Genomic DNA, 19,924 nt, shown 5'->3' with positions numbered 1-19,924 from the left:
GCACCCCAGGAATTGATGGACAGTTGCTATCCTAGTGGTATTGTTCTCTGGGATTCTAGGCCCTGTCCCTCCACCAGGATTTAATGAGTGTCTAGCAGGTGTACAAAACAGAGACCTGCCTTGGGAAGTTCACGTTCTACCCCAACAGGCAATTACAGAACAGGGGAAGAGGGGTGGTGTTTAGGGAAGGACTGGATAGCGAGGGATTGTGACACTTCTATTGCTCTACTTGGCTTCCTGGGCCTCTGCTTCCCTGTCTGTCAAATACAGAGCTGTACCTTCCTAATCTCACTGGGTAATTGTGAGGATTAAATGAAATTATGCATATGAGAGCGCCTCGGAAGGTTAAAACCACAACAGAAATGCAGGGTGACAATTATGATTTCCGGCAGACCGGAAGTGGGAGGTTCCTACCATTGGGGTTTCTAAACTCATTTCGTCCTGGATTCTCTTATGCTTGTTAACAAGGAAAACCAAATCACCTCCCAGTTTGGGTTGCAAGTTCAGCCCAGAGTTTAAGGGCTGCAGTTCTCATAATAATAACAACTAACAATAATCAAATACCTGCTACATACATCCAAGTTTTTTGTATATATTCATTCATAATCCTACCTACGCGATGAGGACTGAAACTTTAACAAGTCTTTTATCCTCATGACAATGCTGTGAGGTAGGAACTATTATTTTCCCCTTATGGGTAAGGAAAATCTCTTGGATTTTGTTGTTGTTGTTTGTTTGTTTTCTTAAATCAGGGATTGAACTGAGGGGTGCTTAGCTACCAATGCCACATCCCCAGCCCTTTTTATATTTGAGACAGGGTCTTGCTAAGTTGTTCAGGGCTTCACTAAGTTGCTGAGGCTGGCTTTGAACTCAGGAACCTCCTTGCTTAGCCTCTGGGATTATAGGCATGTGCCACCACGCCCAGCTGGGTAAGGAAATTCAGGCACAGAGAAGTTAAGACACTTAGCAAATAGAAAGCAAGTCTCCTCATCCCCTGCTCCTCCCGGATGGACTCAGGTAGCCCTGAACCTTATTCTCAGACAGAAGGCTTCTCTGCTTATCCCTGGATTGGGACAAGCTTCTCATAGTTCAGGTCTCAAAAAGCCAATGACTCTGGACCTTAAGCCAATCCCTTGATGCCAGCCCTTAATCACTCACCAGGTGGGAATCTAGGGCCTAAAGCAATCCCAACCCTGCCTCGTCCATCACACCAGCATTCAATAAATAATGAATGAACAAGTTACTTTGTTTTCCCCCCATGCAGTACTGGGGATTGAATCCAGGGCTGCTCTACCACTGAGCTACATCCCCAAACTTTTTTATTTTGATTTTGATACAGGGTCTCCCTAAGTTCCCTAGGCTGGCCTCAAACTTGTGACCCTCCTGCCTCAGTCTCCCAAAGCTCTGGGACAACGGGCATGTGCTATTGTGGCTATTGTGCCTGGCAATAGCAACATTTCTTAACACATTTATCATTTTTCCTTTGAGTCAGGGGTCTTGGTATGTTGCTGGGACTGGTTTTTAACCACTGGGTTCAACCTAACTTCCTGCCTTTGTCTCCCAAATTGCTGGGATTATAGGCTCTGGCCAGTGTACCTGTACTTTTCCTTAAAGAGAAAAAGTAGTTTACAAGCACCTACTGTGTGTCAGTCCCTGGAATGTATCAATGACAAAATTTAGCATTTGTTTATTACTATGCGCCAGGGACTGTATTAGGCTTTACATGTGTTAAATGGTTTAATCTTCATAACAATCTTAGCAGGTGAAAACTACAATTGACCCGACTGTACAGATGAGGAAATAAAACAGAGAGGTTAATTAACTTTATCCAGCTCATGGAAACCAAGATTTTATCAGATATTTTTGTTCCTAGGAAATATATTTTACATCATTATCAAGCACACACATGCACACACACACACACACCCACACACATAACTGAGATAAAATTGTCAAAAGGAATTTAATTTTCCTATTTGCGGTGTGCTCCGATATTTTCTACTGTTTTGTTCAGTTTTATTTTTTTTAAATTCCAGTTGGAAATGCCCCATGTTCTCACTTATATGTGGAAGTTTAAAAAGTTGATCTGATAGAAATAGTGAGTAGAACAGTAGTTACCAGAGGCTGGGACAGTGAGGAGAGGGGTTGGGAAAAGAGTGGTCGATGGGTACCCGGGTGCCCTTGGAAAGGAGGAGTCACTTCTAATGTCCTGGAACACAGTAGAGTAAGGTGTGATCGACCACAGTTAATTGTGTATTTCAAAATAGAAAACAAAGAGGATTCTGAATGTTCCTAACACAAAGAAATGATAAATGATTGAGGTGATAAATATACCAATTACCCTGATCCGGTCATTACATGTAATGATACATGTACATGGTGTACATGTGCTGAAATGTCACGCTGTACCCCATAAATATGTAAAATTATTATGTGTCAAGTAAAAATCTTAAAAATATATTTTTAAAAATTCTGGTCATGACCCACTAAGTTGATTTCATAACCCATTAATGAGTCACAGCTCTGAGTCATAACCTGAAGTATCCAGGCCAGGATTCGAACCTGAGCAATATGGCTGCAGAGCCTACTCTCTTGGTATTAAGAGGGGAGACTCTGGAGGCATGAGGACAGATGGGGACTGTGCCACTGAAGGACTAGAGGCCTCAAGAATCCCACCAGCCTGCGCCATCCTCTCCCTGCATGCCTGCAAAAGACAATACAGATGTCACCAAGATTGCCTCTGGGCAGCACACTTGCTAAGTCCTCACGTCAGCCTATGGAGGACACGTGTGGGGTGGACCTAGAAATTGACTCAGGCAGTTTAAGTGATGTGCCAAGGTCGCAGAGCCCAGGGTCCTTTTGCCTGGATCTGAGCAGAGCTCCCCCTTGAGAATATTGCTGTTGAGGGACTGGGATGACTGAGGTGACGATGACAGTGATAGTGGCGGTGAGAGAAACCGTAAGACAAGGGCTGCTGATGTGGTCCTGGGGAGTTGGTGGCAACGATGGTGGTTTTTTTTTTTTTTTTTAATCTTTTTATTTTTATTTTTTATTTATTTTTGCATTTTGATTCATTGTACACAAATGGGGTACATCATGTCGTTTCTATGGTTGTGCACGATGTAGATTCACACCATTCCTGTAATCATACGTGTGCAGAGGGTAATGATGTCTGTCTCACTCCGCCATTCTTCATACCCCCTTCCCTCTCATTTCCCTCTATGTAATCTAATGTTCCTCCTTTATTCTCTCACCCCCCACCCCCATTATGTATCATCATCCACTTAACAGGGAAAACATTCGGCCTTTGGTTTTTTAGGATTGACTTATTTCACTTAGCATGATATTCTCCAATTCCATCCATGTATCTGCAAATGCCATAATATTATTCTTCTTTATGGTTTATACCCAAAGGACTTAAAATCAGCATACTACAGTAACGCAGCCACATCAATGTTTATAGCAGCTCAATTCACAATAGCTAGATTGTGGAACCAACCTAGATGCCCTTCAATAGATGAATGGATAAAGAAACTGTGGTACATATACACAATGGAATATTATTCAGTCATAAAGAATAATATTACGATGGGGTTTTGATGGTGGGGGGGACAGCATGGGGAGATGACCACCACCACACCAAGGCGTGCACTCTGTTCCCAAGCCAAGCTGAATCTCTTCTCCTTCTCCCTTCCGCCCTCTCCAGCACTTTCCAGAGCACCTGGACCACTTTGTGGAGAACATGGAGGACTTCTCCAACGACCTGTTCAGCAGTTTCTTTGATGACCCTGTGCTGGACGAGAAGAGCCCCCTACTGGACATGGAACTGGACTCCCCGGCACCAGGCATCCAGGCTGAGCATAGCTATTCCCTGAGTGGGGACTCGGCACCTCAGAGCCCTCTTGTGCCCATCAAGATGGAGGACACCACTCAAGGTAAGAGGCGGAAAGACCCAGGGACAGGGCAAGTCCACAGGCCCAAGAGGGCGGGGTCTCTGAGCAACAGGAGGGAGTGGCCGCAGCCAGAGACTCCAGTGGAGCCACCCACACACCCCTCAGCAGGCGCACCTCCCTGCCTTTCGGGTCCTCCTCAAATCAAACCTATACAGGTGCTTCTCAGAAGGGATTTTGCTGACGTAGGTCAAAACCAAGTAATAAAGCATGGTTCCTAGACCAGCAGTATCACCTGGGGACCTGCAAGGAGCAAATCCTCAGCTCCCATCCCAGCCCTGCTGAAACATCCCTAGGGCAGGGCCCAGCCTTCCGGAGAGTTCTGTTGGAATTGAGAATCACTGACTTAGAAGTACCGTGGAGGTCATTAAATAACAAATGTATACAAGAAGTTTCTAGAACTTTTCCACCTCCTCGTACTGTGATGTCCCTCTGAGCTGCTACCTAGGAGGCCCTGTACCCAACTTTTATCCCGAAAAGTTGTCTCTCCGAAACTCCCCACTCCCCTGACTTTCTGCTTTGGAGCAAAAGGCTCTGGAGTCCTTCCTCTCTGGTAATCAACAGGCAAGACCCCCTCTGTCTCCATCTATAGACACTCTCCTTCAATCATTTCCTCAAATGCAAGTGGTCCTGGCTCTGTTGATTTTGGCTGAGTGAGAGTGGACACGTCCCTTAACCTCTAGAAGTCTCAGTAGCTTCATCTAGAAGTGAGAATAACAGTGAACATTTTGGGCTGGGGTTGTGGCTCAGTGGCAAAGTGCTTGCCTAGCATGTGTGAGGTACTGGGTTCGATTCTCAGCACCGCATATAAATAAATGAATAAAATAAAGATCTATCAACATCTTTAAATATATTTTTTAAAATAGAAACATTAAAAAAAAAAAACAGTGAACATTTCTAGAGCACTCTCCGGTTTATAAAATGCCTCTCCATTATTATCTCTTTTATGTCAACAGACAGTTGAGGCCAGAATCACTTTTATCGTCATCCCCATTTGACACCTAAGAAAGATGAGACTTCATGAAAGTGGAGTTGTCTAGGTCATACACACAGTAAGATGCAGAATGGAGACTTACAAGCCAGTCGCCCGATTCTGAGCCTTACCCACTTCCACCACTACATCTACAAGCCTCAAAGGCAGCAAGAGCTACTGGGTTAGGAACCCCACAGGCTTTTTTGTGCATTCCACTGCATTCACTGGCTGCGGGGTGACCTCGAGCAACTTCCTTAACCTCTCTGGGCCTCTGTTTCCTCAATTGTAAAATAAATATAGTATGTACTTGAGAGTTCTGGACAAGATTAAGAAGCATGTACATAAAGTACCCAGCTCAGGTTCCAGCATGTAAGAGACATCAGTAATTAGTGGCTATTTTCCTTGTACCTGTCAAATTCCTGTTAATACCATGAGTGGCTAGAACAGTGAACAGGGTTCTTTATTCCTCTTCCCTTCCAGAGGACATTGGCCTTGAGTGAGCTTCTTAACTGTCTCATCTGATTCATCTATTAAGTGGGAGAACAGCAGTGCCGGCCCTGTGGAGTTTTTGGGGGAGGCAATAAGGTCACAGCTTGGAGCAGTGCCCTGTGCCAGAAGTTTGAGCTGTGCCCGAGGGTCTTGGAGCTCCCCAGAAGCATAGACAGGCATCTGGATCCCTGCGTGAGGGGTTTCTGGGGCTCTGGGGCTTGTGCTGCTGAGGTCCCAGCTGCCCACTGTGCCCTGGCCTCAGGCAAGTCTCTGGGCCTCAGTGAGTTCCCAGGTCCCGCCTGGGGAAGGGCAAGGGTGTGGGGTGGACCCTCCCATGGCAGGTTCTCTGTCCACCCCTGCTGGGCCTGCCCAGCACCTCCTTGGCCACCCCAAGTCTATTTTTAAAGCAATTTGTCTGTGGGCCCTTGATGGGGACAGCTTCCCGGAGGCCAGCAGCCTGGCCCTGTAATTTGGGAAGATTGTGGGTGTTCCTGGAGCCCAGGGGCAGCCTGTGGCCTAGAGATGGGGCCCTCAGGCTCCCCTCAGGGTGGGGCCTGGCCTCTGAGGTGGTCTTCAGGAGCTGTTGACCCCTCTCCCCACCCAGTGGGCCACCAAGTCCAGAGTCCCCTCCAGCCCTTGCCCTGCACGTGGCTCCCCGTCCCTGGGTCATGCTGCTTCTCTGATTCCGGCACCGGGGCACCATGAGCAGGCCTGCCTTGGGGTGGGGGCTGTGGCATCCATCAGGGAAAAGGGCGAGGCCCACCAGAAGGCCCACTAGATGGGCAGGAGGTGGACTCTGCCCTTGAGGAAACCTGAGCATCACCCACCCACCTATCCCTAGATCCCGTGCATCCTGTCTCCTCAGTGTGTTTCTAGAAAATCCCTCCCTCTCCCTTCCCATGGACCTTTGTCCGGCCCTCCTCTTCTCTTGCCTGGACGGTTTATCTGAGCAGCCTCCTGTGGGTCTCCTTGCCTCATCTGCCTGCAGCTGGTCTAGTCCCCACTCTGGGCAGAGCAATCCTCTTAAAATTGCCAATTTGGGCCTGCTTGAAACCCTTCGGTGGCTTCCCATCACCTTTGGATAAAGTCACAGGTCTGAGCCCAATCTCAAGACCATGCCACCCCTTTGGCCTCCCTGCCTCCACGTTCCGTGTCTCTATATATTCCAGCTATACTAAACCCTCGTGACTCTTGCTAGATCCCCAGCACCTGGCACGGTGCTCAGCAGATGTTTACTGGATAATGATAATTAGTTTAATACTAGCTTCTATTTATTGCTCATTTATTTCTCATCAGGTACTGTGGTAAATGTTTGATGAGTGTTATATTCTTTAACCCTCAAAACCTACCTGTTAGGCATGTCCCACTCCTTTCCCCATTTTATCTTTTTTTTTTGGGGGGGGGGGTGCTGGGGATCAAACCCAGGGCCTTGTGCTTACAAGGCAAGCACTCTACCGACTGAGCTATTTCCCCAGCCCTCCTTTCCCCATTTTAAAGATAAGGAAGCGAAGGCTCAGAGAGGGTAAGCAACTTGCCTAAGGTCACAGCACAGCTGGTCAGGAGGAATCCAGGTCCCTCGCCCCATTCTGTCAGCTGCCCACCCTGCCCTCTCACCTCACAGGGCCCCCGCCTTTCCTTCCCACCTTCCCGTGTCCCCTGGTATTGCTTCTCAGTCCAGCCCAGTGCAGCTCCCAGCAGGCAGAAGGGGGCCGAGCTCTCTGCTCTGGGAGTCACCTGAACCTGGGTCCTGTCCCCTCCCCCCAGATGTGGAACATGGAGCATGGGCACTGGGACACAAACTGTGCTCCGTCATGGTGAAGCAGGAACAGAGCCCAGAGCTGCCCGTGGACCCTCTGGCTGCCTCCTCAGCCATGGCTGCTGCTGCCGCCATGGCCACCACCCCACTGCTGGGCCTCAGCCCCCTGTCCAGGCTGCCCATCCCCCACCAGGTGAGCCCAGGGGTAACTAAGGGCTGAGGGAGGGGGAGGGCTGTGGGTCTGTGGAAGAGGTGCCCCCACCCCAGGGCTCTGACAGGCGGCCATGTGAGCCTCAGGCCTGAGGGTCAGAAGTCGCAGGCCGGCTCCGCCTCCCGCTCTGGCTGCTCCTTCCTGGTCCTACAATGGGCACAGTCCTTTGGAGGAAGCTGAGACGCTGCCTGTGTGTAAAAGAGCTTGCAGGGAACCAGGCAGGGCTGGCGTCAGGCCGGACCAGGGTCTCAGGGATGGGGACAGCCCAGGCCTCTTCCTTTTTTCAAAGCTTCAGGATTTTTTTAAAAAAGGCAAAACCAAAATGTAAATTAAAAAATGTGGCTGTGTTTCGATTTCAACAGTGTGTATTCATGGGATTAATAAGCCACACTCTCATGCCAAACCCCACTCAACTTCCCCAAATCTGTAGATAATGGCATTCAGCTGGAAATCCAGGACCCTCCCTGGGCTGTGCCGCCCGACCGCTGGCTGCAGGAGAGGCCCTGCCTGGCCGGCTCTGCCTCCCTTCCCTCTGGACATGTTGTATTCCCTCTTTCTTCCTCAGTTTCTTCCTGTAAAATGGGTGCATGAAGTGCACCCCCTACAGTGGTCGTAAGCTATGAGATATGACCCTTTCAGCTGGCTGCAGACCAGTGGGGAGAGATAGTCCCCAAATCTAGCACCTAACACCATGCCTTCCTCAAAGAGACCACCCCTTGCATGTGTGTTGGTAGTCACGTGGGTGACGCCACATGTGATCCTGAAGTCCTTTCTGGAACAAGTTTGGAATATAAATACATAGAAATGTATGTTTGTTAAAAACATAAATCTGGTTCCCTTGTTTGAAACCCATTAGGGGCTCTCAGACTCCTGCTTCAAACTTATTCTGAGTTCTGCTCCAGCACTCATTTCAGACTTGAGCTTCCCAACGAGCTTTCTCTGACCCCTCAGCCAATTAATTCCTCTTTCTGTCCTGTCGCTACCCTTCCTAGACAGCTGCAGTGTGCCAGGCTGCACCTCAGGTCCTCGGGGCACCCTGCATACCGAGGCCTACATGCAGGGTCAGCCTCTGCAGAGGTGGCCTGGCCTTGGAGGCCACAGGAAGCCCTCTTTCTTTGAGGTTAAGGTCTGAACTACACTACTCGTCCACATTTTCTTCTCTTAGGTGTGACTTGGCTTTTCCAAGCTGGAGAAACTGCCTGTTTCCTCTGGCTATCCCTGGAACCCCAAGCCCAGCCACTTCCTGGGCAGTGCAGGGCTGACCACCAACCTCAGGGAGGGAGGGATGGGGGGTGGACACAGGGTGGGAACCATCCCAGGAACAGCTCTTGGAGCTGGACCTGCCTCTTTCTCAGGCCCCCGGAGAGATGACTCAGCTGCCAGTGATCAAAGCAGAGCCCCAAGAGGCAAGCCAGTTCCTCAAAGTGACACCAGGTAAGTGTGACCAGGGACTCTTTTCTCCTCCAGCCTTGGGTAGACAACATTCTGCCCGCATCCCTTGAACCCCCGACTTTCCCCCACCTTATCCGCCCTCCATCCATCCACACTCCCTGGTCTCCTCCTGGCCCTCGCCTGTCAATTCATGACTGCCGTCACGTCACCTTCCCTCCTTTCCTTCACTCACCAACCAGAGCCATCCCATCACTTCCATCACCCACCATCCAACTGTCCGTCCATCCATCCATCCGTCCGTCCAGAGTCCACTGGGCAGCATCTCCCAGTCCCAACACTGGAGGAGCAGAGAATGAGGACAGTCCCTGTATGCACAGCATTCTCAGGGTCACAGACAAATCACCCACTACCTAGCAGCAATATTGGGTGTGCACATGGCAAATCCTCAGGGGGCTCTGGGAGCTCATCCCCGGACCAGACAGGGGAGGGGGGCACAGAAGAACGAGTCATGGGCTCTTCCCAATCCTGTCTCATTTATTGGCCAAACACTGGATCAGCATCTACTGTGTAGCAGACCCTGGACTAAATACCACAAGGTCTAGAAAGCTAAATAGGGCCCTTGAGGTGCTGACCACCTTGAGGAGAGGATGCAGATGCGGTGGAGAGAGGCACCTTACATTGTGGGGTGCCCTTCAAATCCTAAAACTCTTCACCTACAGGAGCTCATTGCACTCACACGACCCTAAGCACGATCATTCCAGCCCATTCAACAGATGCGGGCAGTGAGGCTGGGAGAGGTTGGGGAAATACATCTGAGGTCCCATGGTTAGAAGGTGCTATGGTCAGGACTTGACCTCTGTTCTCCTGACGCCAAGTCCAGTGCTCTTTGCTGCATGGCATCCATAAGAGGCGACCAAGTGTCAAAGGAGGGTGAAGTCCTGTAGGGGCCAGCCTTGGGCTAAGCCTGGGGGACACAGGTTCCTCCTCCCAGGCCCGGCCCTGTGCTGAGGTGCAGGGAGCGCCAGGTCTCCATGCCTGGGGTTGTATGGGCATTCCGCACTGTCCCGGGACTCGCCAGTACTAGGCTCTCGATCCTTGGCTGTACCTCTCTGACACTTGCAGAGTGTCAGGCTCCTGGGCCAGGCCATGAAGGAGACGACAAAGAGGGCAGCTTGGAGGAGGAAGCTGGGCTTCTTCCTGTTCTGCTGAAGTCCCAGCACCTGCTGTCCTGTTGCGCTCAAGCTGGCAACAGAAACCCTGGATGGTTATGGCTAAATAAGTCAGGGTGGGTGGAAGGAAGGAAGGGAGAGAACACTGCCCAGTCACCTTCTGGGGCTACCAAGTGGTGCTTAAAGACCCTGAATCGGGGGCTGGGGAAATAGCTCAGTTGGTAGAGAGCTTGCCTTGTGAGCACAAGGCCCTGGGTTCAATCCCCAGCACCCTAAAAAAAAAAAAAAAAAAAAAAAAAAAGACCCTGAATCCTCTGAAATGGGGGCTTGGGGGGGGGGGGGTCCAGCTTCTGTGTCCGGGCTGCAGGGAGCTGGGCCATTGTGCTTTCAGAGCTGGGGCAGCGCTCAGGAATCAGCTCCTGGGTGTCGGCTGTCTTCCTGATGTTACTGCTGAGACCCAAGCCTAGCGCCCCATTCCTCTCAGCATCAGGCTGACGCAAGCCCACGCTAAGATGAACCCCTGAGCTCAGAGCAGAGCTGGGCACAGCCCTGCTAACCTGGTTTCCCCTGCTCTTCCCAGAGGACCTGGTGCAGATGCCTCCGACGCCCCCCAGCAGCCACGGCAGTGACAGCGACGGCTCCCAGAGTCCCCGCTCTTTGCCCCCCTCCAGCCCTGTCCGGCCCGTGGCCCGCTCCTCCACAGCCATCTCCACCTCTCCCCTCCTCACCGCCCCTCACGTAAGGAGCTGGGGGTGGGCTGACCCTGGAGGCCAGGAACCAAATCCATCCACCCAGCATGCTGGCCAGCGGGGAGGGTTAGGAGCCCTAAGTCTGATGCTGCTCCATCAGAGTTTAGAGAGGCTCCTGCCTCGTGGTGAATAGGAAAGGGAGGTAGAGAGAAGGCCTTAGAGATCACCGGAAACCCACACTGTTGAAGAGCCAGGACTAGAATGTGACATTCCTGAGCTCCAGGGGATGACCCACTGTCTGGTGACAACATGGAGCCAGGCCCTGAGTTATGGGATGGGCGTGGAGGGGACCTGTGTGGTGTCCTTAGGGGCTGTGCACAAGTGAGCTTTAATTCTGTGAATTCCAGGGTGGGATCCTGAGACCTGGCACGCTGGGCTCTCCGTATGTGTGGCTGGATTCAACTCAGATCCGCCTCCTTTTCAGATGAGGAAACTGAGGCTCAGAGAGCCTCGCACAGAGAGCGCATGGCAGAGCTGGAGTTTGAACCCGGGGCTGTTTGGTTCCTAACCACTGTGTCCTACTCCCTACAGAAGCTCCAGGGGACATCGGGGCCACTGCTCCTGACAGAAGAGGAGAAGCGTACCCTAATTGCTGAGGGCTACCCCATCCCCACAAAACTCCCCCTCACCAAAGCGGAGGAGAAGGCCTTGAAGAGGGTTCGGAGAAAAATCAAGAACAAGGTAAAGCCTGAGCCAGCCTCTGGCTCTGCCCTGGTGATTTGAAGGTCATCCAGTGGGTGGGTGGGGGCCTCTGCTCCTCTAGTGATGTCAGCCCCCAAGTTGGGGGCCCCCCAGGAAACGAATGTGTGGCATTGGTAACCCCTGTTTTGGGGCCTCCCCCTCTAGATCTCGGCCCAGGAGAGCCGCCGTAAGAAGAAGGAATACGTGGAGTGTCTAGAAAAGAAGTAAGGGCCCCTCCCCAACCTGGCCTGCTCTCCCCAGTCCTCCTCCACAGGTGCCAGAGGCAGGGGTACAGGAGTGGGATGGTGGAGGGCAGGCCTGAGCCTGTGCCTGCTTGTCCCTCTAGGGTGGAGACCTTTACATCAGAGAACAATGAACTCTGGAAGAAGGTGGAGACCCTGGAGAATGCCAACAGGTGGGTGTGCCCCCTGTACTCACCGGCCCCCCGAAGCCCACGCCTGGCTCGTGTGGCCCTGGGAGGCAGTAGAGGGGCACAAAGCCCCGAAGAGAGCCCCTGCCACCTGGGACCTCACATCCTCTCCCTCCCCGTTTCCCAGGCTTCCTTGTCCACATATAGACACCTGAGGGGGCTGGGGAGCCACCTAAGTGAGACCCTGCAGAGCAAAAGTTTTCCAAGCAAAGTCCTCAGACCAGCCCCATCAGCATTCTCAAGGAACGTGTTAGAAATGATTATTTGGGGCCCCAAGTCAGTTTGAGAACCTTGCTACTCAAAGCCAGTTCCCTGGACAGGCCACATCAATATCCCCTGGGAATGTGTAAGAAAAGCAGAATTTCAGACTCTCCCCAGACTTGCTGAGCCCAAATCTGCATTTGAACAAGAACTTTGGGTGCATCATATACATACTGGAGTTTGAGAAACATGAGTGTCCCAAGGCTACCACAGTGCCTAGCATGCAGCATAAAGTCATAGCTCTGGGTTCTTGCCCCACTCTGCCATTTCTGTGACCTCTCTGGGCTTCAGTTTTTTATCTACAGGAGGAAGACAGAAGCACTGTCTCCTAGGATTCACATAAGGATTCTATGGGACAATGCAGTTCCTCCCTAGCCCAGTGCTTGGCATTTAAGGATGATCAATTCATGTTAGTTTTTCTTCTTTTATTTTTATTTTTCTGAATTCTTGATAGTGCCCAGCTGCAAGTGCAGGGAGATCTGAAATTATTTAGTGGGAGTAGTTACAATAACAGCCTGGTATACAGTAGGCGCCCAACACAAGCCTTTTACCTCCTTTCTTCCCTTCTTCTGTCCCAACTTGTCCTGTGGGCCCCAGCCACTCCCCTGATTGGCCTGGAGAATCACCCTCTGTTCCCAGCCCCATTGTCTGGGCAGGTTGTGAGCCCACAACCTCACCTCCACCTTGGACCCCAAACAGGGACAGGCCCTTGGTGCTCTTTCGCCACCTGCTGTTCACTCTGGGAACTACATCAGGTTGGGTGGAGGAAGATGATGATTAACCGTTTGTTCACCCTCCGTGTGTACCCAGAGGATTCCAGCTGGGTGGGAGCCCACAACAGTAATGAGGACTGACATTGCAATCCATAAATAAACAAAGTGTTACAGCTGTTGTGATAACAGCAAAAAAGGCAATGAGATGAACGTGAATAATAACGTCCAAGTACTGGCCGCACTCATGCAGGCACTGTGCCAGACACGTCCTTCTCGTCAGCTCAGAGTGCTGTGAGGTGCGCAGGAGGGGAGGCCAGTGTGTCTGTGGCTGCTGTAGGGTAAGAAAAAGGAGGCTGGCCACCCTCCCCTCCTACCTTAGCCAAGAGCGGCCCAGGGTACCCCTGAGCTTCCAGAGGATGACCCGCACCCTAAGGCAGGCCCCAGGTGCCCAAGCCACACTACAGAGGAGTCACATAGGAGGTGACCTCTTCATCTTCACTGCATGGGCACCTGGTGTGGAGGCCAAGACTGGAGCCAGCCCTGGCCCCCCAGGAAAGCTCCAGGAGGCAGAAACGACTGCTGGGTCCAAGCCTACCTGGTGACCACTGTGCCCCCCTCAGGACCCTGCTCCAGCAGCTGCAGAAACTCCAGACCCTGGTCACCAGCAAGATCTCCAGACCTTACAAGATGGCCGCCACCCAGACTGGGACCTGCCTCATGGTAGGTGGTGTCTCCCCAGCACAGGGCCACAGGAGGACATCTCTTCCCCAAGATGACTTTCTAGGAGGGTGGGCAGAGCTTTGAGGAATTGGTGGCATCATGGGTGATGTCACTGGGGTAAACTGTCCTTGTGCCTCATGAGTTGGCCCCCCGGCAGACCCCAGCTTGCTTCACTGAACCCACAGAACCAGGTGCCACGTGACCTTCCCTGACCAGTTTAGCATGGTGTGGATGTGCAGGTCCCTTCCAGAGGCGGCTTCTGCAGATCCCACACAATGAAGGTGTTAGGGAGGTGCAGGGAGTGTGGAAATGGTTCTTTCTGGAATGGATGGGGGAAGTGGAAGGAATTCCTAGAATCCCAAAAGGGCACCAGAGGTGGGGGCTCTGCTCCCCGCCTTCCATCCACTCTTTGAAATGTGAAGCCTGTGAGACCCTGAGGGCTGTGGTTGGTTGGGGTCCCCGGACTCAGCTCCTCCTGCTGGCATGTCCTCCTCCCCAGGGATGGAGCCAGGGAGCACCGCCAGCCCCCCTCCCCCTCCCCTCCCCCTCCCTCTCCCTTTCCTGACTCCTCCCTGCTGAGTGCTGTAACCTTGTTGCCAGCCCCCTCTTTTTCTAGTGCTGCCTGTGGTATACCCTGCCATGGCCTGGGGTGGCCTCCAGGGAGGGCGGGAGACCCCACGTCTAGGGACCGGTCAGCTCTGGAGCTGCTTTTGTGGAAAAACTGGTTTTGGGGGAGAAGCACCCAGGGCGGCCAGCCTTGCTGCCCCGCCTGCCCCAGACCTGATGGCCGCTCTCTTGGTGCCCAGGTGGCAGCCTTGTGCTTCGTTCTGGTGCTGGGCTCCCTCGTGCCCTGCCTTCCTGAGTTCTCCAGCTCCCAGACTGTGAAGGAAGACCCCATGGCCACTGACAGTGCCTACACAGCCAGTCAAAGTGAGTAGCTCCCTGAGCCGGGCCACCCGCCCCAACTTCTGGCAGAAGCCAGATGCAAGAGAGGAGCCATGTTTTGGACGGGCACTGCCTCCTCCTAGCTCCTCATTTTGCAGATGAGGAAACTGAGGCCTGAAGAGGGTCTATGATTTGTTCAATGTGAGCGGTAGAATTGGGACCCGAACACAGAGCTCTTGAGTCTCTGTCCGCCTCCCTGAGAGCCCCAGGAGCGATTTGGGGAGGTGGGCCTAGGCGATAACGAATGTTCCAGTCCTGAGCCCCGTGCAGTACAGTGCCAGTGATCACGGGACGTCTCCTAAGTACCATCAGTATTTCGTAACTGGGACGTCAGATGAGTTTCTGCTCAAGGGCCATTTCTAATAAGGCAGTAATGGTTGCCCTGTGCTAAGCAAGACTCGGAGGCAGCACTCAGGACCCACAGGGAGGAGCGTCATGCTCGTTAGTACTGTCACCCTGGGCAGGGGACGGGTGGTGATGGTGTGGGGGCTGATACTGCCCATCCCGGTGGGGGGCAGTGAGGTACAATGGTTAAGAGCATGGAGCTTAGAGTCAGTTATAGGTGCCGCTGCCACTTGACCTGGGGCGTGTGGCTTCAGCTCTCTAAGCCTCCATCTCTTCCCCCTGGCAAATGGGCGCTGCCACTGTGCACTTGCCGAGCACCTTCTGGGAACCTCAGTGAGACAGTGGGTCCGTCGTAATGCTGGGTGGGGCGTCCTAAATGAGCACTCTCGGCCCCTTACGGAAGACTCATTTGAAAAGATAAAAGGCATTGCGTGAGTGGCAGGGGAGCCTAGAAGGGTGTGGCTTCCAGCGGCAAAGGATACTTCAGTTAGACCTGTGGAAGAACTAGGCTACCCTTCATCATGTACCAGGAGCATGTAGCTGGCATGGAGAGAGGAGGAAGAGGAAACAGATGGGAGGTCAGAGAGAGGGGAGCTGGGGAGGAGTGAGTTTCAAGAAGGAGGGATACCGCAAGGAGGATGAGCAAGGCTCCTCCAGCGAGGAAGCCGGCGGGGGAGGATGAGGGGAAGAGGAAGCGAGGGTGGAGCGGGAGCCACTCCCTGCACAGTGTGCCTCAGGAGGAGAGAACAGGACGGTTACTGAGGGGTGGGCAGTAGGGGACAGAGGTCTGGAGAGCCATGTGTGTGTTTTTCCAAGGCCAGAGAAGCCAGTGGAGAGAAAACAATGGTCGCTGGGGGCTGGGGTTGAGCCAGCCGGAGCAGAGGAAGCCCCCGGAGGGATGGGCCCGTACTACAAGAGCAGTGGTCAGGCCGTGTCTGGGCAAAGGGCGCGCTGGGGAAGGAGGTGGCTTTGGAGCAGGCGTTGCTCAACACCAGGGACTGCCTTTCACGCAGACTCCCAGGTCAGGGCTGGGGCACTGGAGGGCTGGCGGCAGAGTTGGGTTTGCACCCTGTCTTCAGCAAGGACTAGTGTGGGATGATTTACCTGGTGACCTGCATGCAACACCTGCTCTGGGGAACAAAGCTAAAATGACTCATCCCTTGCCAGGTGGGCACAGTGGCACATGCTTATAATCCCAGACACTTAGGAGGCTGAGCAGAAGGTTGCAAATTCAAGGCCAGCTTCAGCAAATTAGTGAGATTCTGTCTAACAATAAAAAAGGATGGTGATGTAGCTCAGCGGTAAAGTGGTTCCTTTCCCAGCACCAGGAGAAAAAAGTGCCAGACCTGGTACCCTTTGCTCATGAAGAGCTTCTTCCTAACTAACTGTCTTACTGAACAGTTTCGAGCGCGTGTTCTGTAGCACTCATTTAACCTCACATCTATGAGATTGGCCCTCATACCCCCATTTTACATATGGGCAGACTGATTCCCAGAAAGGTTAAAGCAAGCAGCGAGACTACCTTGAGGTCGTGCAGCCAGGGAGTGCTAGGGCTGGAACCCAGATCCACTCCGGTAAGATTCCGGAGCCGTGCCCTTTATGACTAGGCCACAAGTAGGGCCAGATTGGAGGGGAGTGGGCACCTCAGGGACACCCCTCTCTCCCCTGCACTTTCCCCCCAGTGCCCTCCCGGAGCCTCCTGTTCTACGATGAGGGGGCCGGCTCATGGGAAGACAGCCGCAGCGCCCTGCTGCCGGTGGAGCCCCCGGAAAGCTGGGAGATCAAGCCAGGGGGGCCAGGGGAGCCGCGGCCCCAGGACCCCCTACAGCATGACCATCTGGACAGCAGCCACGAGACCACCAAGTACCTGAGTGAGGCCTGGCCGGGGGACGTCGGTGGCAACGACACCAGCCCCAACTTCTCCCACCCAAAGGAGTGGTTCCATGACAGGTGGGTGGGTGGCCCTGTCCCTGCCCGGGTCCAGCACCCATCTGCCCTCTGCCCACTGTAGTCACACCCTCCCAAGGACCCGTCCCTCCCTGGTCCACATCCAGGCGGCGGAGGGTGGAGGGGCTTCCTTCCGGACAGACGCATCACTAGCTTCTCCTCTCTCCAGGGATCTGGGCCCCAACACCACCATCAAACTCTCCTAGGCTGACCCGAGAACCAGGACACAGGACGGACCCCCTGGCACACAGAAGAGGAGTTCTCTCGTTCACCAACCCGGACCCAGCTCGTACCCCCGCCCATCCCAGGAGAAAGGGCTCCACTTCTCCTGGCGCTCTCTGGCCGCCTCTTGGCTGGGGCCTCTCCACCCCCCCTGACATTTGGACTGTCCCCTTGGGCCAACCACTCTATTGTCACTCCTTCCTCACACAAACATCCGTCCTTCTCAGATAAACCACTCACTGGGCCACACCTCCTCCCTTCTCCAACACACCACTGCCTCCGCGTCCCCCATACACACACACACACACACACACACACACACAGACCCCCCACGCCCACCCCGCCTCCCACTGTACAGAGACCAAGAACAGAAATTGTTTGTAAATAATGAACCTTATTTTTTATTATTACCCATCCCCTAAGATATTGTATTTTACAAATCTTCCTACCTTCTCCCTTCCCTTGTTTTATATTTTATGAAGTTAGTGCGGGCTTTGCTGTTCCCCAGCCAGGGATGGAGGGACTCCCCCACCGTCCCCTGGCCTCCCCTGCCGCTGCCCAAGCTGCTGGGCCTTTTTAATTGCCAGACTGCTCTCCCCCACCGCTCAGCACATGCTTGAAGAAGGCAAAATCAAAAAAATAAAAAAAGATGCAGCATCAATTCTGGACTTTGTGCCTTTCTTCCTGGGGAAAGGGGAGCGAGATGGAGGAATCGGGGTGAGAGGCAGGTGTCATTTTATATTTGGGTGGGGCTGCTTCTGCCAAACGGGCACCAAATTCAGATTAGACAAAGAATTCCTCTGCGATTCCCCCACCTCGAGGCTGCTGTAGAAACCTGCAGTTGCTGAGTTTGGAAGCAGAAGGGTCTGGAAGCCACCATCTTGGCCTTTGGCAACTCTAAGTATCAAGCCCCTGGCATAGGCCAGGTACTGCGCTTGGCACTTTTAAGTGCTGTCCCCAGCTCCGTCCTCCCAAGACCTCCCAGTTTCTTAGCTCTTGGGTCCTCTGCCTCAGCTGGATGAAGGCACAGCTGGAGCTGTCGTGGTGGTATGCACCTGTAGTCCCAGCAACTCGGGAGGCTGAGGCAGGAGGATCGCTTGAGCCCAGGAGTTCGAGGCCAGCCTGAATAACAGAAGACGATGTCAAGAACAAAACAAAACAAACAAAACACCAGATTTGAGTATTGGAACTGCCACGTGCTAGCTGGGTGTGGTAGGCAGAATTCTAATATGACCTCAAAGATTCCTGCTCCTGGGCACGTGATGGTACACACCTGGAATCTAAGGGATTTGTGAGGCTGAAGCAGGAGGATGGCAAGTTTGGGGATATAGTTCAATGGTAGAGCACCCTTGGACTCAATCACCAGGACCAAAAAAAAAAAGTAAAAGAAAAAAAAATTCCTCCCCTCTGGTGTCCACACTGTTTAATCTGCTCCCTCCAAGTAGGGAAAGACTTGTGAATAATTAGATTGCCCTTTATGGCAAAAGTGAAAAGATTTTGCAGTGTAATTAAGGTTCCATATCAACTGATTTTGAGATCATCAAAAAGGGAGATGCTCTTGGCTGGGCCTGGATTAGTGGGAACTGGGCCTTTCCTACAGGCTATGGGGCGAATCACCACGTCGTGAAGAGGTACAGCTTCCAGGACCCGAGTGTTATGGCATCGAGGTCCTGAATCCACCAACAACCTGAACAAGCTCAGGTGAGGTTCCCAAGCTCCAGGTGGAATCACAATCTAGATGACACCTGGGCTACAGTCTTGTCATATCCAGAGCAGAGGACCCAGGTCAGCTGTGCCAGGACTCGAGCCATAAATGAGATCACAAATGTGTGCCCTTTTAAGTTGTCATGTTGATGGTAAGTTGTCATTCAGCACAGGAAACTAAGGCGTGCCGTAACCTGAGCCTCCGTTTCTCCCTTTGAAAAACGAGGACTGAACACCAAGCACGAGGCCGTGGGGACTGGACCAGGTAAGTTCCACACAGTGCTTAGGACAGACAGCGCCCAGCCCACAGGGAGATGGGAGCAACATCAGCTGCACCATGAGAGGCAACACTGACACAAAGTGCTAAGGAATTGAATCCAGAAGCTTTCCACAACTGAGCCACACTCTCAGCCCTTTATAGGTTAGTTTGAGAGGGATCTCACTAAGTTGCAGAGGCTGGCCTCCAACTTACCATCCTCCTGCCTCAGCCTCCTGAGTCACTGGGATTACAGGCATGTGCCACCACTCCTGGTTTAACAATAACTTTTAAGGCACTTTCCCCAGTACTAGGAAGGAAGAAGGAGGAGGAAAAGGAGGGAGAGGAGGAGAAGGAGGAGGAGAAGAAGAAGGGGGAAGAAAAGGAGGAGGAGGAAAAGAAAGGAGAAACTGCAGAAGGAGGAGAAGAAGAGGAGGAGGAGGAGGAGGGGGGAGGGGAGGAGGAAGGGAAAACGAGATAATTCCAGAGGTGATCAGAAGGAATGTTACCAGGTTCTGACACCAGATTGGTTGTGGGGTTCAAGAGCAAGGACAATGACATTTTGGTGTCTGAGAACTGATTGGATGATGAGGCAGTTTTCCAAGACACGGAATACAGGAGGAAGAACAGGTCTGGAGGGAAAGAGAACTCTTTTTTGCACATCTGACCTTTGAGTCTCAGCCAGTACATTCCCACCAGCCTTCACGCCTAGGACTTGGGAGAAAGGGATCCCGCTGAGGAGAGATGAGAATGACTAGCCCCCAGGTGGTGCGCTAGAGACTGGGGTCTGCATAAAAGGAAGCAGAAAGCCAGAGAAGACAGTGGATAAGAACGGAGCAAGACTGAGAAGAAACGGTGGGAAAGGGGCGAGAAACCGGAATTGAGTGTCCAGAAACGGATGGAGCAGACAGCTTCATGGAGGGTGGCCATTGTCACATGCCATGCAAGAGGCTGGGGACGATGAGAAGAAGAGGAAGTGAGGAGGGACCCTTGACTTTCGTGGGAGCTGTG

General features: G+C 52.7%; 1 protein-coding gene across 2 annotated transcripts in view; it reads left to right on the top strand.

Annotated features, from left to right (window-relative positions):
- Creb3l1 (cAMP responsive element binding protein 3 like 1) overlaps window positions 1-17,608 on the top strand; it is a 34,237-nt gene extending 16,629 nt beyond the window's left edge. Inside the window, exons 2-12 of one of the 2 annotated variants that reach the window (XM_047517538.1) lie at window positions 3,707-3,935; window positions 7,177-7,361; window positions 8,735-8,813; window positions 10,521-10,678; window positions 11,221-11,370; window positions 11,536-11,594; window positions 11,717-11,785; window positions 13,395-13,494; window positions 14,301-14,424; window positions 16,467-16,734; window positions 16,938-17,608. In XM_047517538.1, coding sequence (XP_047373494.1) covers window positions 3,707-3,935; window positions 7,177-7,361; window positions 8,735-8,813; window positions 10,521-10,678; window positions 11,221-11,370; window positions 11,536-11,594; window positions 11,717-11,785; window positions 13,395-13,494; window positions 14,301-14,424; window positions 16,467-16,734; window positions 16,938-17,184 — 1,668 coding nt within the window. In that variant the 3' untranslated portion in view covers window positions 17,185-17,608. Of the gene's footprint in view, window positions 1-3,706; window positions 3,936-7,176; window positions 7,362-8,734; window positions 8,814-10,520; window positions 10,679-11,220; window positions 11,371-11,535; window positions 11,595-11,716; window positions 11,786-13,394; window positions 13,495-14,300; window positions 14,425-16,466; window positions 16,735-16,900 lie in introns of both variants that reach the window. The other variant, XM_047517539.1, reaches the window with a different exon arrangement.
- Window positions 17,609-19,924: the final 2,316 nt, after the last annotated feature.

Source organism: Sciurus carolinensis, chromosome 11, assembly GCF_902686445.1.
Source record: "Sciurus carolinensis chromosome 11, mSciCar1.2, whole genome shotgun sequence".
NCBI classification, from domain to species: Eukaryota; Metazoa; Chordata; class Mammalia; order Rodentia; family Sciuridae; genus Sciurus; species Sciurus carolinensis.
This window is presented reverse-complemented; position numbering and strand designations above follow the sequence as displayed.